Below are 14,808 nucleotides of genomic sequence, written 5' to 3' on the forward strand. Positions count from 1 at the left end.
CCCAGCAGGGTTGTAACCAAAAGTGCAAACCAAAGGAGAAGTGGAGCTGCGTTTTTGGAATGTTTCAGTACGTACTGACTGTTTCCTTATCTAGTCTGTACCCAACACGCAGCACATTCCTTGTACCAATCAAGGAGAACATTCCAATCCTTGAACACCAACGCTAACCTCACGATGGTTTCAGTTGCCCTAAATAGTAATGCGGCTTTTAAAGTGGCTTTAATATGGCAGTCAAGTCAACAACAGCCGAGGCCAGGCAGTCCCAGCTTTGGGACTTCCTAGATGTGGTTTGACTACAACTCCCATTATCCACTGCCGAGGCCATTGTGGTTGGGGATGATGGGAGTTGTAACCCCACATCAGCTGGGGCCCTGAGCCTGAGAATATCTGTTCTAGTTGATTAGGAAGTCATTGATATAGCAAGCGGCCTTGAGTGTGTTGGCAGAAAGACAGGATGTCCGTGTCGTAGAAGGGAAGATTTGTTAGGGGTTCGCTCTCTCACGGGCAGATTGTTTCACACTTTTCCAAAAGGCACCTCAGCCCTGTCTGTGGAACTGAGATAAAGGCCATCTTGCTGGTATGCGGGGAGAACTGGATTGAATGGCCCCCTTTGCTAAGCAGGGTCAGACCTGGTTTGCATTTGAATGGGAGACTACTACATGAGTGAGCATTGTAAGATATGCCTCTCAGGGGGTGGGGCTGCTCTGGGAAGAACATCTGCCTGCTTGCATGCAGAAGGGTCCAAGTTCCCTCCCTGGCAGCATCGCCAGACAGGGCTGAGAGAGAGATTCCTGCCTGCAACCTTGGAGAAGCCACTGCCGGTCTGTGTAGACAATACTGAGCGAGATGGACCAGTGATCTAATGTGGTAGAAGGCCGTTTCCTATGTAACGGGCCAGGGAGGATTTTGTCCTTTGGGGCTGCAGAAAGACGTGGGGCTTTCTTGGTAACGGGTGGGGCTGCCAAACAGAAAAGGGGCCCACGGGTCTCCCTCTCGTTTGCTCATTCGAGTGCTATCCCACTTTTTGACCGGGACCCTCAAAGCCGTTCTCAACACCCATAAAGCAGGAAAGCATCGCAAACCCTTACACTGTAAACATTAAAGCTGGGCGGGGGGGAACGCGGCCTTGTGGAGAGAGATGGGAGGGTGTGCGGAGGGGAGACACGAGACCATGGCGATCCCCAGAGGGGTGGGTGGCCTCTCCTTGGATGCAGCGAGGACTGGCCCCTTGATTCCTATTCCTGGGCAGGCTTGGGGTGGCGTGTGTGTGTGTGTCCCCTTGCATGAGAAGGCAGCACCCTGTTCCTCACCCCCAGGCAGGGAAGTCTGAGGCTCGGAGACCCAGAGGAAGCCGGCAGCTGGCCGGCCACCAGGGCAACCAGAGGCACACTTCCCAGAATCAGCCACACATACACTGGAAGTGACAGACAGGGCGGGGCGGTTGCCATAGCAACCAGGACACCCTTCCCAGAAACCCCGGGCGTGGGGGGCAGCAGAGCTCAAATGGACAGAAAGGAAATTTCCCTCCTGGTCTCATCATACTGGAACTTGGGTTCATCCAGGCAAACCCCTGCTCACTTGGCAAAGAGGCACCTTTTGACGTGGTGGCTCTCTTTTATTTAGCAGGGGGAGAGCAACTGGCCCTATCCACCCCCAGCACAGGACCTCCAGTGACCGTTGCTGGTCTCATGGGTTTTTTTTTAGATTGTGAGCCCTTTGGGGACAGGAGTCCATCTTGTTTATTTGTTGTTTTTCTGTGTAAACCGCCCTGAGCCATTTTTGGAAGGGCAGTATAGAAATTGAATGAATGAATGAATGAATGGGCAGGCAATTCAGGGCAGACAAAAAGAAATATCCCTTCACCCCACATAATTCACTTATGGAATTCATTGCCCCAGGATGTGGCAAGGCTTTAGAAGGGGATGTATGAGATAAATCCATGGAGGAGGAGGAGTCTGTCAACTTTTACCAGTCAGTCATGCTGACAAAGCGGAACCTCCATGCTCAGGGGTAGCATGCCTCAATGCTGTGGGGGGGGAGTTGCAGGAGAGGGCTGTTCTTTCCATGTCCCACTTCTGGGCTTCTCAGAGGCATGTGGAGAAGCAGGGGGCTGCGGTCTGATCCAGCAGGGAAATGCTTATGTTCTCGGGTGGGTGGTAGCAGGGAACAGAAGGGGAATGGTCACCCCTAATCTTTGCTTTTGCTGCTCTGTACTCTTGATAGGCACCACTTGTGTGTCCAGTCACTTTAAAGGGGTTTTTTTTTTAGCTGAAAAGGCAGCCTATAAGTGTTTTAAATAAATAAGAGCCAGAGGCGTTGGCTGAGAAGGAATTTTCCACATAAAAACTTTTCTGTCCTCGCACCCGCCACCCACATTCTGTTTAAAAACTCTTAACATGTGGGACAGGGCTCATGCCTCCATGAGTGCCTTTTGCCCCTCTTCCTGCCACTGGGAACAGGAGGAGGAGGAGGAGGAGGGAGGAAGGAGCTCTCGGCCTCTTCTCCTCTCGAGGCCATTTGGGCTGCCAGGCCAGATCCTGGGCAGTGCTTTCAACAACCGTCTGATGCCGCAGATATTTAGCAGGGGAAGTCCGGCTGGCCCCGGACTAAGTGCAGCATGTCAGGCTGCTATGGAAAGCCCAGGAAAGAGGAACACAAACCTGATGGAAATGGGCACCCCCCCCCCCCATGCCCTCTGCCTCAATAAGGAGATGGTGGGAAGGTGTCCACCTTGGAATGCCTGCAAAAGAAGGGCCTTCCCCTCCAGGAGGGTGGTGCCAGAAAGGACATGGCCACCCCGGCTCATCATGTACAGAATTCATGTGGTCAGTAATCTCAACAGCCCTGCAGAGTAGGCCAGGATTGCCACCCCAACCCCATTGCAGAGCGGGCATTGAGGCTGAGAGCTTGCCCAAGGCTGCCTTGTGACTTGCTTGCCTGCCTTGTGACTGGCTTGCCCAAGGCTGCCTTCATGACTGAGACAGGATTGGAATCCGAGATGTCCCAGTTTGCAGCTTGCTCTTAGCCGCTGTCCCTCACTCCATTGTCACTGGTTTGCCCAGCCCTGGCTTCCAGACTTCTTTGCCCAGCAGCTCCCAGAATTCCCAGCTGCAATGCTCTCCTTCCATTTAAAGAGCCATCCTGAGCCAGCAGGGAGGGGCGGTGGTGGGGTGGGGTAGGACTCAAAGCAGAACCAAAAGGGAGCAGGCTGCAGTGTTCCTCCCAGGGAGACCCTGGGCAGCATCTTGCTTGGCTCTGGAGAGCCAACTGCTGCAACTCCAAGACTGTTGGAAGGTGCCCCCGGGATGATGGGAGTTGTAGTCCAGCAAGAATGACTTGTCCCCTTAGCTAAGCAGGGTCTGCCCTGGTTGCATATGAATGGGAGACCTGATGTGTGAGCACTGCAAGATATTCCCCTCAGGGGATGGAGCCACTCTGGGAAGAGCATTTAAGTTCCAAGTTCCCTCCCTGGCAGCATCTCCAAGACAGGGCTGAGAGCGATTCCTGCCTGCAACATTGGAGAAGCCGCTGCCAGTCTGTACAGACAATACTGAGCTAGATAGACCAAGGACCTGACTCAGTATATGGCAGCTTCCTAGGTTCCTAACATCTGGTAACCCATGCTTGGGAACCCCTGTGCCACGGCCAAAGGTGATGGGAGTTGCAGTCCAAAACCATCTGGGGACTGTCAAGCAGGTGTTTCTGGGAAGTCCAGAGGCAGGTCAGCAACGCCAACAGCCCTCTCTTCCACTGTCGCCTCCCAGTGCTAGTGTTCAATGCCAGGCTGCCTCTGAACATGGAGGCTCGACATAGCCTTTGGGAGCAGTAGCCACCTCTCCTCCATGAATTGGGGAGGGACTGGAGTTCAGTGGCAGAGCACAGACTGTACATGCAGAAGGGTCCCCCGGGTTCAGTCCCTGACACCTCCAAGGAGGTTTGGGGAAGACCTTTCCCTCTCTGAAGCTCTGGGGAGCTGCTGCCTGTCAGTGTTGTCAAGCCAGAGGGACCAATGGTCTCTGACTCAGTAGAAGGCAACTGCAGGTGTCCAAGGAACTTGTGTGATCCCTTTTAGCCCCTCCTGCAAGGTGTCCTGACTCCCTAGCTCTGAGTTCTGGCCTATACTATATTAGCTAAAATTCCTATTTATAGCAGTTTCTCTCTGCAGCTCACATGCTGCCTTTGGCGGGGTGGGCAGGGTAGGAATGGAAAGAGGAAGAAAAACCTGGAAGACCGAAAGAGGAAGGAATCTTCCTTGCAATTATTTCAGAACTTCCTTCCATGCCACAATGACGGCGATTGCACGAAAAACCAGTGAAACCAGCAGATGTACCGTATTTACCCCAAATAGAAGGTGATTCTGAATTTAAGACGATGCTTTAAAAGAAAGAGGTTAGATCAGGCCTGCTCAGCTTAGGCCCCCAGCTGATTTTGGTCTACAACTCCCATAATCCTTAACCACAGTGGCCAACAGCCAGGAATTATGGGAGTTGTAGGCCAACATCTGCAGGAGGGCTGAAGTGGAGCAGCCCTGGTCATACCTGTATTTACCCAAAAGAAAGCGGACTCTGAATTGAAGACTATCCGCCTATACTGAACAGGAAAGACTTGCGGGGGAAACTCCTCTTTGATCCGGGTAAATACAGTCAAACCTTTCCCATAGATGGGAACGACACAAGAAAGTCTCCACACTCCAACACCAATCCAGTTTTTATTATAAACCCAGCAAAATTGGCCTTGGAGGCCCCTGGCGGGCAGACGTGGCTGCTTCCAGGAGGAGCACGATGCAAGGTCCGCCGAAGGCAAGGCAGGCGCGGAGGCCAGGCTGCTCCGAGTCCCTTGGCACACGGTGCTGTGAGAGGAGCAGCTGCGGACACGCTTTAAACCGGGAGGGGGAGGGCGGGGTCTGGAAGCTGGGAGCTGAAAGAGTTCATGTCCCTGCCGTTTCTCTTGCTGTCGACTGCAAAAGAGGCTGGAGCTGCCACCAGCTCAGATTTTAAAAAGGGGGAAAGAGAAACCCAGAGATGATAACAAAACCCATCCACAAAATGAAGCAAGAGCTCCACAGTCTGACTTTCACGAAAGAGTCATTGCAGGATGCGGCCCATGCAGGGAGCACGGCTTTGGCGGTCCGTTTCCAGCAGCAGCAGCGGCGGCCGCCACCACCTGGTCACTCTCCTCCGCTGGGCCTCTTCAGCACCGCGCTGTACTTCAAGGGGATGTTGTCCGACTTCAGGACCACCTCCACCAAAGTGAAAACGGCAATGACCTGAGGCAAGGGAGAGGAAACGGGGGGGGGGGGGGTGTCAGCTGGCTGAGAAGAGGCGACTGCTAAACCAGGGAGTCTTCGGGAAGCCGCACCTCCAGGTCTGAACATTCATGGAGGACGGGCCTGTCCAGGCTACTGGCCAAGACTGCAACCAGAACCTCCATGCAGAAGCGGCTTATCCGAAAGAGCCAGAGGGCAGTTTGGGGGGCTGCTCTCTGGCCCGCCCTGTCCGAGAGCCATGCTGCCTGCAGGCCGGCCATTTGTCAGGTTAACCACGCAGCTCTTCCTGACAGACGGCCAGCCTGCAGGCAGTGGGGCAGGAGAGAGGGGAGCAATAGGAGCTGCCTCCTGTGGTCCCCCCCCACCCCCGGGCTCATTGAGGTGAGCGGTTGCTGCCTGCACATCTAGAGGCAGGCTACCTCTAAAGAGCAGACACCCAGGTCAAACAAGTGGAGGGCTGGCCCTCGCCTCCGTGCCCTGCTTGTGAGCTCTGGAGACGCAGCTGGCTGTCCACTGCCGGAGGCAGGGTGCTGGACTTGGTGGATGCCTAAACAGGTTGCCGTGCCGGATACACACGGAGGGCAGCACGATCCAGAATAACCCCCAATGGGGAAGGCAGCACCGCTCTGCTGAGGGAGGCCAAGCCCAGCTCCCTGTGTCCTCAGGTGGGCAGCTGTCCAACACGGGAAGCAATGCAGCGGCCAGGCTGGGCCCACAACAAGTGTCCAGATCACCAGGCCTGGCCCTTCCCAGCAGGTCCCGGGCAGAGGGAGAAGCCAGTCCCCGAGGACCCCTTTGCAGCCCACCATGGCCTCTCTTGTGCTGGCTGAGCTGAGCATCCCGGTCGCAAGGAGCTGCCCACGGGCCGCTGGGGGCGGGGGGGAGATTGGTGGGCTCCCCGGCCCGTGAGCTGGAGGGAGCCTGCCCCCAGGGCCACCCCCCCCCCCGCACTGAGTGGAGGAGGCCAGCTGCCGTTTGTTTAGGCCGGATGGACAACTCCGGCCTGGGCCGCTGCCCCCGCCGCAGGGTGTGTGTCTGGCAGAAATGATTCTTGGGCTGGGGCTGGCCGGGCCTCCGGCTGGGCCCTCCTCGCTTGTCCAGCCGCTCTCTGGGAGGGGAGAGGTCAGTCCCGCGGCTGCTGCTCCGAGGGCGTTGCCAAGGGGGCCCCTCCTGGCCCAGGGAGCAGCACACAGAATGAAAGCCTGGCCGAGCAGCCGGGGGGGGGCAGGGAGGAGCCCCCGGCCCAAGAGGGACCCGCCGACGTGCCCGAGGCTCGAGCAGGCCTGGGCGGATCGTGCCCTTCCAAGCCAAAGCCAGCCTGGGACTGCAGAGAACGCGCACAACACACGGAGGGCTGCTTCAAGGGCCCATTTCCGCCCTCAGCCCTGAGTCACGGCAGGAAGCCACCCCCCCCCCCCCGACTCTGAGGAGAAGGTAAAGAGGCTCCCAGGTCAGACGACGGGGCACATCCAGCCAGTCCTAAGCGTCACCATCTCCTCCTCTAGAAATCAAGGGGCATGTCTCTGGGGGTGGGGGGGTGGATGAGCTTCTCGAGGCCACAAGGCTTGCCTCGCTGGAGCAGACCAGGGCTCTTTTGATTCCAAGAGTGTCTTGAGCCTCATAAATTCTGCCATCATGGCTAAGGGTTGCTGGCCGTCCTTCGTTTTGCCTGACCCTTGCTCTTTTCACATCCCCCGTGGAGTCCACACATCGTTCTCCCCACCCACTCATGCCCTCCTCTGCTGCCCCCTGGAATGCCCTCTTCTCGCAATGGCCACTCCCTGCTGTGCCGCACTCCGGATTCACCTTGCCACGCAGAAGCAGGCTCCGGCGCAGCCCCGTGCTCAGCGTGTCCTTGGAAGGATGTGTTTGGGGCTGTCAATCAGGCACACACACCCCAGCATCCCTCTCGCCCACACCAGGTGGTGAGGCCGGGCTCCCTTGCCAGCACTTCAAAGCCATTAGCCCGGGCCTGGCTGCCAGGGTTGCCAGCTTGCACTTGGCATCAGCACGGAGCTTAATCAGGCCCAACCAACTCCAATGCCTCCCTGTGTCGGCGTTACGGAGTTAATGGATGCAGGGGAACTGCGTGCAAGAGCAAATGCGGGACTCCATATGCAAACGCTGGATCCTGCGCCTCAGGAAATCTGCCTGGGAAGGGCAGGGAGGAGGAGGAGGAGGAGGGACACAAGCGTCACTGGATCCAAGCCCTGCTGCAGGGACGACGGAGGGCTGGTGTGTGGCCCACTGCAGAGTGCAAACCGGGTGGGGGGGGATGCCTTGCCCCCCTCCAGGAGGAGAGGAGAGGAGAGGCCTCCTGAGCGTATGGAAGAGCAAGATGAACAGCCTGCAAGGGGGAGGAATAAGCCACCCGGTAATTAAGTTCTTGGGAGGAGGAGGAGGAGGAGGAGGAGGAGGAGGAGGCTTCAACCAGGAAGGCGCTGCCGGCCGGAGGGGGGTCAGGAGCTGCAGCCGCCAGCAGAATACGAATGCAGGTGAAGCCACGCTGGGGAATCTGGAGGGAGGATCTTCCACAAGGCCCCGGGAGGGAAGAGGCAGCCCGTGACCTGGCTGGTGCTCCAGGGCAAGCCAGGCTTTTGGAAAGGGCTGGCTGGAAGGCGGCTTCGGCCCAGAGACAGCCCAGGATGACGCCGCCCAAGGAAAGAGCCACAGCTCAGGGGTCCAGCAGGTCGTGTGCATCCAGAAGGGCCCAATTCCATCCTGAGCATCTGCAGACGGGGCTGGGAAATACCCATCGGAGAGCTGCTGCCGGTCAGAGGAGACCATACTGGGCTAGATCGGGGTCCCAAGCATGGGTCTCTCAACATCCCCTGCCACAGCAGCCTTTGGGATGATGGGAGTTGTAGTTGGACAGCTCCTGGGCTAAATGGATCAGTGGCCTCAGTTCTCTGTATTCACCTAGAGCCCTCCTTAGGCAGGGTTGGACTGCCGAGTGGGAGGGGGGTGAACTTTACCTGTGGCACAGCAGCCTCCTCAAATTCCTCTGGCTCCCACATGAGCGTCAGCTGTGGCTTCTTGCCCACCTTCTGGAACTGGAATCCCACCAGTGGCAAAGCCTGCCAGAGAAAGAAGAGAGGGGGGCTGAAGGAGTCGCACTGGAGCCGCCTTTGTGTGTGCAAAATGGCAACCCGGGGGGAGGGGGGGTCATGATTCAGGGAAGGCTGCCTGTGTGACTATTTCGGAGGGCTAGAACAGAAGGGGGGTCCTTTCCACTGACTCAACGGTCTTCAGTGCGAGAGTAAGGGAGGAGAGCTGGTCTTGTGGCAGCAAGCATGACTTGTCCCCTTAGCTAAGCAGGGTCTGCCCTGGTTGCATATGAATGGGTGACTACATGTGTGAGCACTGGAAGAGATTCCCATTAGGGGATGGAGCTGCTCTGGGAAGAGCAGAAGGTTCCAAGTTCCCTCCCTGGCAGCATCTCCAAGGGAGGGCTGAGAGAGACTCCTGCCTGCAACCTTGGAGAAGCCGCTGCCAGTCTGTGAAGACAACACTGAGCTAGATGGACCAATGGCCCATTGGTCAGCTTCCTATGTTCCTAACCCAGCTTCTTCCCAAGTTATGCAAAACTCTTAGGGCTAAACGGTGTTCTTTGCCCAGATGTGCTGAGTTTAGCCAGCAGCAGCTGCTTCGGGACTGCGAGGCACCCCAGCCCCCACATTTCATGGTTCCAACTTATGGGAACTGGACAATGCACTTCTCCAATTGCTGCCTCTCACCCACCTTCTCACATCTTTTGCCTTCCATATCCATACTTTCCCTAGGGACACAGAAAGCTGCCGTCTGCCAAGTCAGACCACTGGCTCATCGAGCTCAATATTGTCTACACTGACTGGCATCGGCTCTCCAAGGTTTCAGGCAGGAGTCACTCCCAGCCCGACTGGGGGATGCTAGGATTGAACCTGGGACCTTCTGCACGCAAACAGATGCTCCACCACTGAGCTATGGCCTTGCTTAGCAAAGGTGACAATTCAGCCTATAGGAAGCTGCCTAATGCTGAGTCAGACTATTGGTCCATGTACACTGACTGGCAGCAGCCCTCTAAAGTTTCAGGCAGGAGTCTCTCCCAGCCTTACCTGGGGATGCTGCCAGGGAGGAAACCTGGGACCTCCAGCATGCAAACAGATGCCCCATCAGTGAGCGATGGCCTCATCTCCTAAGGGGAATGTCCGACAGCAGACAGCGCTCACAGGTAGTCACCCATCCACATGCAAACCAAGACAGACCCTACTTAGCACAAGGGGGCGATTCATGCTCTCTACCGCAAGACCAGCTCTCATCCCCGCCGTATCTATTCCTAGTGACTAGGCAGTCCTGGGTGGGGGTGAGATTTTTAAAACTCTTTAATTACTTGGCATTTCATCTGGCATTTATTCACTACTGATTGAAAACCAAGGCGACTGCAAAAATTGACCAAGTGCAAAACATCTGGCGACCCCCTGCGGGCCACCCTCCCACCCCTGGCAATCTATCTGATTCAAGTCAATGGAATGTGCTGGATCCACAAGACATGTGTGGGTCACGAGGAGGAGGAGGAGGAGGAGCCGTCGTCTGGAGGAGACTGTGGGTGGGGAGGCCGCCGTGCTCCAATCCTGGGGGCAGCAGCAGCGCCGGGAAGAAGCCAAGGCTCCCCGGACCTCCCCGCATTTCTTCTGCTGACAGCCCTGGTTCTCTGAGTCATGGGCTAGCAAAATGCTGCTTGGGCTCAGAAGATCTGGGGGGCACTTGGCTGCTGGTTCCAAAGGGGTGGAATCAGGGGCAGAAGTGTCGGAAAGCAGAGTGAAGGGGGCCGGGTTAAAACCCTGCGTCCAGTGGAGGGTGTGGGGCATTCTGCCTCTTGCCCAGGACGACGAGCACTTCCTTCTGGGCAAGCAGGCGGATCTGTCGGCTAGGTCAGGGGTTCTCAAACTTGGGCCCCCAGACGAGGTTGGACTACAACCCCCCATCCACCCCTGCCACACGGCCATCGTGGCAGGGGATGATGGGAGCTGTAGTCCACCAGCGTCTGAGGGCCCAAGTTTGAGACCCCTGAATTGGACAGACAGGCAGAGGTGTTTCGAGGAACCAAATCAATGCCATTCTAGTCCGTATCCCAAGGAGCTCTTTCCAAAGCCTGGAGGAGGGCATGGAGACAGGCCCGACTGCAGGCCACGTGACCGAGGCAAAGTGAAGCGCAGAACCTTGTAACCGGCAGGAGCTGCCGCTCACTGTGGGGGCCGGGGAACAGCCCTCGCCTTCCCCCCCGTCTCTGAGCTGCCATTTCTGAAGGAGAAATTAAAACCGACGGCTCCCCGTCTCCTCGTTCCGAGAGGCAAACGCACTCGCTGTGCCGCCTCTGCCTGGCTTTTATGGCACTGCTACGAGTGGGTAACAACCCCCTTTGGAAGGGCTCGGGCGAGGGGCAGATGGAGGGCGGGGGAGGCAGAGCCCCCCCATCGCTGGCTCTTCACAGGATGGCTTGTTCTCCAGAACCCCAAAGGGGCAATCGGGGAAGGCAAACAAGGCAGGACCAGCAGGGGCGAGGAGGGGAAACGCTCTGGGTGGAAAGTGGCCTGCACCTCAGGCAGAGCTGGCAGGGGAGGGGGGTTCATGCCGCCGCCCCCCCCGGCTTCCCTCTGGGGCTGCTCTTGGTGGGTGGGGAGCAGGGCTACTCTCCGTGTGCAGGCACATCCATAGCGGCCCCGAGCAGGGAGTCACGACTGCCCCCATGTGACAGACAGAGCCGCAGAGGGGCCAAGGTCAGGAGACGGGAGTTTGCCTCAAGCCGCACAAGAAAGCGAGAGGTGTGAGGGGGCAGGAGGGCTGGCTTGGGAGCTGAGGCGGCTCTCCCACACGCCTTCCTTGGAAGCAGCAGGGCTTGCACAAGAGCTGCCGTCCTGGGGAGCCACAGCAGGAGAGAGGGCACGCTTCTAATTCTTGCCCGTGGGCTCCCCGGAGGCACCTGGTGGGCCACTGTGGGAAACAGGATAGTGGGCGAGATGGGCTTCCTTGGGCCTGATCCAGCAGGGCTGTGCTTAAGTTCTCGGCACACACACACACCCCTTCTTGCCTGTGCTGTGCACTACTACAGAAAGGGTCCAGGCAGGCTTGTTTGTGCCATCAGAGCGCCCCTTTGGGACAGGGGAAGGAGCAATGAAGAAGAGAGTGCTTCTGGGCATGAGCAGAATGCCTGCCCCTCACAAGGGCCTTCTGACCCTAGCTTGGCGGCAGTTGTCAAGAAGGGGCTTCCTTCGCCAAGGGGGAGCTTTGCCCTCAGCTCAGCAGCTGACTGGGCCCGGGTCACAGGTGCCTGCCTCTGCCTCAGGTTTATCCTGACCCAGGGCACAGCCTTGGAGCCGGAGTCGAGAGCCAGAGGCCGAGCCGGGGAACGGGCAAAGTAGCAATGAAGAAGCGGGCCCTTGAGCATGTGCAGAGAGCTTTTCCTTGACGACTGAAAGGCACTCCACCCTTCTGCCCCTTTCCGGCACCTACAAGGAACTACGTGCCCTTGGGAGAAACGGGACTGAGGTGACACTGTCTGTGCTCCTTGGAGGCCAGTGTGCCCCTCAGGGTCTGCAGGGAGCCATGGGGGTCGCCGGCACAGAGCCAGCCCTACAGAGAGGGTGGGGATTGAGTCAGAAACCGTTTCTGGGCCATGAAGAGCCACCAACTGGCACAGCTCAGGGTGCTTCTGGACTGCAGGAGGGCTGAGCACTCCCTAGGGGCTGTTTTTCGGCCTTCAGGGACATTCGGAACAGCAGCTGACCTTCCACCCTCCGGGGTGCAGGACTTTTTTTGGTGAGTCCCTCTCCCCATATCCTGTCCACACTGGACGGTGTGACACAGTGGGTGGGGAGTGAAGGGCTACAAATCGCCCCCACCCCCGGCCAGTGGTTCATGCACAGAAAAAGGGCTGAAAATCGGGAGGCTTGCCGCCTTTGGTCAGAGAAGGTTTGCCTCTTGGTGCGGTCTCAAGGGGCAGATCCTGCTTCTTCCAACACTGCAACAATTATACCTTAAGTCCTGGAAAGGCTTCCTCATGCCCAGGCCAGGAGAGCTGGTCATAGAACAGCCCCCCTGCGGGATCAGGCCCAAGGAGGCCCATCTAGTCCAGCATCCTGTTTCTCACAGTGGCCCACCAGATGCCGCTGGAAGCCCACAGGCAGGAGTTGAGGGCATGCCCTCTCTCCTGCTGTCACGCCCCTGCAACTGGTACTCAGAGGCACCCCTTTGAGGCTGGAGGTGGCCTATAGCCCTCCGACTAGTAGCCCTTGAGAGACCTCTCCTCCAAATTCCTCCTAAATCCATTCAGGTTGCTGGCTGTCACCACATCTTGTGGCAGAGAATTCCACAAGTTGATTGTGCGTTGTATGAAAAAGTACTTCCCTTTGTTGGTCCTAAATTGTTTGGCAATCAATTGTGTGGGATGACCCCTGGTTCTAGTGTTATGTAAGGGGGAGAAAAATGATCTCTATCCACTTTATCCACACCATGCATAATTGTATCGACCTCCATCATGTCTCCCCACAGCTATCTTGTGGTGGCAAGCATGAATTCTCTCCTTTGATAAGCAGGGTCCACCCTGGTCTGCATTCCAATGGGAAACTACATGTAAGCACTGCAAGATATTCCCCTGAGGGGTTGGGGACACTCTGGGAAAAGCACCTGCCTGCTTGCATGCAGAAGGTTCCAAGTTCTCTCCCTGGCAGCATCTCCAGATAGGGCTAAGAGAGACTCCTGCCTGCAACCTCGGAGAAGCCGCTGCCAGTCTGTGTAGACAATACTGAGCTAGATGGACCAAGGGTCTGACTCAGTATATGGCAGCTTCCTATGTTCCACCTTTTAACTGCTTGCTTCCTTAATCCTGTTAATTTCCTGTTGTCTTTTTAGCATGTTTTTAAATTCACACCATTGTACTTTAGTGCTATTGTGAGATTAACCTCCCTGCCCTTTTTAAAAAGTGAAAATGTCACATCAGGCATGAATTGAAATCAATTTCTAAAAACAAACCAACCCTGCGAAAATGGTGCCTGATGGAAAGGTGGAAGAAAATGGTGAAGGAAGGAAAGGCTTGTCCAAGGAGGCACACCTGCCTCTGTTTCCTGAAGTTCCATTTTCTTCCCCTTCTCCAGCATTAATGAGAGCCATGCTGCCTGCAGACTGGCCATTCATCAGGTTGAGCTGTGCTCTATCTGACAAATGGCAAGTCTGCAAGCAGTGCGGCTCTCATTAACGCTGGGGCAGGGCGGGAGAGAGAGGAGCAAATGGAGCTCCGTGAACCCGAGTCTGCTCTGCCCCCTGGGGTGCCCCCATCCGGCTTGTTAAGACCAGCCACTCCTGGGCGAAGTTGTGCCCAAGTCGGAAAAAGATGGGGCACAGAGACCAGGCTCCGGCTCCTGATCCCTCAATGCGACACCCACTGAAATGACATCTCTTCGGAAAGTCAGAGGAGCAGCAGTAAGGGGACCCACACCAGAGGCAATTGCTCTGTTCCGTTCTTTCCACCAATGTCGGATATGTTTGAGCTCCCAAAAGCAATGGAAGCAGAGGGGGGCAGCAGTTTGCTGACATCACCCCGGAGGTGCCCTCTGAGAGGGGGAAGAGTGGCAACTCCATAGTAAATGCCTCGCTGGGAAGCACCTCAGTGAAACAAACAACAGCACCCATACACCGTAAAAACACTCATGCCAATCTGACAGTTCGGCCGAGGGGTGCCTGCGAGGCTGGAGGAGAGACTTACGTTGCAGTAGATGCGCTTCTGGACGCCAAACCTCAGGACCAAGACGTCAAAGGCTTCGTTGAGGACGCCCATCACCATGGCTTCTGACTCCAGGGGGCCACACTCCTGGGAAAGACACCAGGGTGCCATCAGCAGGGCAGGCACCCCCCCACCCCAAACCCACAGTTGTCCCTGGGATGGGGATGGCTTATTGCAATGGCCACTCCCACGGTTGCCCACCCTGAATCTCAGTTAATGGATGCAAAAGGGCAAGCACGGTCTTGGGGAAGGGGAGGGGGGAAGACTCCAAAGGGGGCCATGGAGTGCTTCTCTTCCCAGCCCATCCGTCTTCGGCCACGGAGGAGCAAGAGAGAAATGGCCCGCCACCCAAAGAGCCCACCCTGGCTTCGGGAACACCAAAAAGCCGAAGACCCTAAACTCCAGGCCGAAGGCTCAGACCGACATGCTGACAAACTGGCAGGCTTGGGGAAGATTCCCGGGGAGAAAGGGGGATGGCAAAGGGACGAGAGGGAGGAAGGGTAGAAGAAACTGGCTGCCTTCCAGGCGGGAAGGTGATTCCTAGCCTGCCAGCCCCTAGAGCAAGTGGGGGGGGGGCGGTGTGTGTGTGTGTGTGGCAGGGAGGGATATGTTTGTTTATTTGTTGGATTTATATCCCGCCCTTCCAAAAATGGCTCGAGATCATGACACCATACGCTGACACTTGTGAAGACAGGAGGACAAGTCACGGTGGCTTTCGATTCCCAGGAGGGAGGAGTGCAAGTCAGGAGGGATTTCTCGGCTAGAAGGGCAGCCAAGCAGGGAATGA

The 14,808-nt window shown here is 56.8% G+C and overlaps 1 protein-coding gene across 2 annotated transcripts in view; it reads right to left on the reverse strand.

Moving 5' to 3' along the window:
- Positions 1-4,689: 4,689 nt before the first annotated feature.
- The window catches only part of DIS3L2 (DIS3 like 3'-5' exoribonuclease 2), a 309,415-nt gene continuing 299,296 nt past the window's right edge, over positions 4,690-14,808 (reverse strand). For both annotated transcript variants that reach the window (XM_053311493.1, XM_053311492.1), the window contains 3 exons: positions 14,004-14,108; positions 8,242-8,343; positions 4,690-5,266 (listed from right to left, as the gene is read on the reverse strand). In XM_053311493.1, coding sequence (XP_053167468.1) covers positions 5,168-5,266; positions 8,242-8,343; positions 14,004-14,108 — 306 coding nt within the window. In that variant the 3' untranslated portion in view covers positions 4,690-5,167. The remainder of the gene's footprint in view (positions 5,267-8,241; positions 8,344-14,003; positions 14,109-14,808) is intronic.

This window comes from Hemicordylus capensis, chromosome 3 (assembly GCF_027244095.1).
Source record: "Hemicordylus capensis ecotype Gifberg chromosome 3, rHemCap1.1.pri, whole genome shotgun sequence".
NCBI lineage: Eukaryota > Metazoa > Chordata > Lepidosauria > Squamata > Cordylidae > Hemicordylus > Hemicordylus capensis.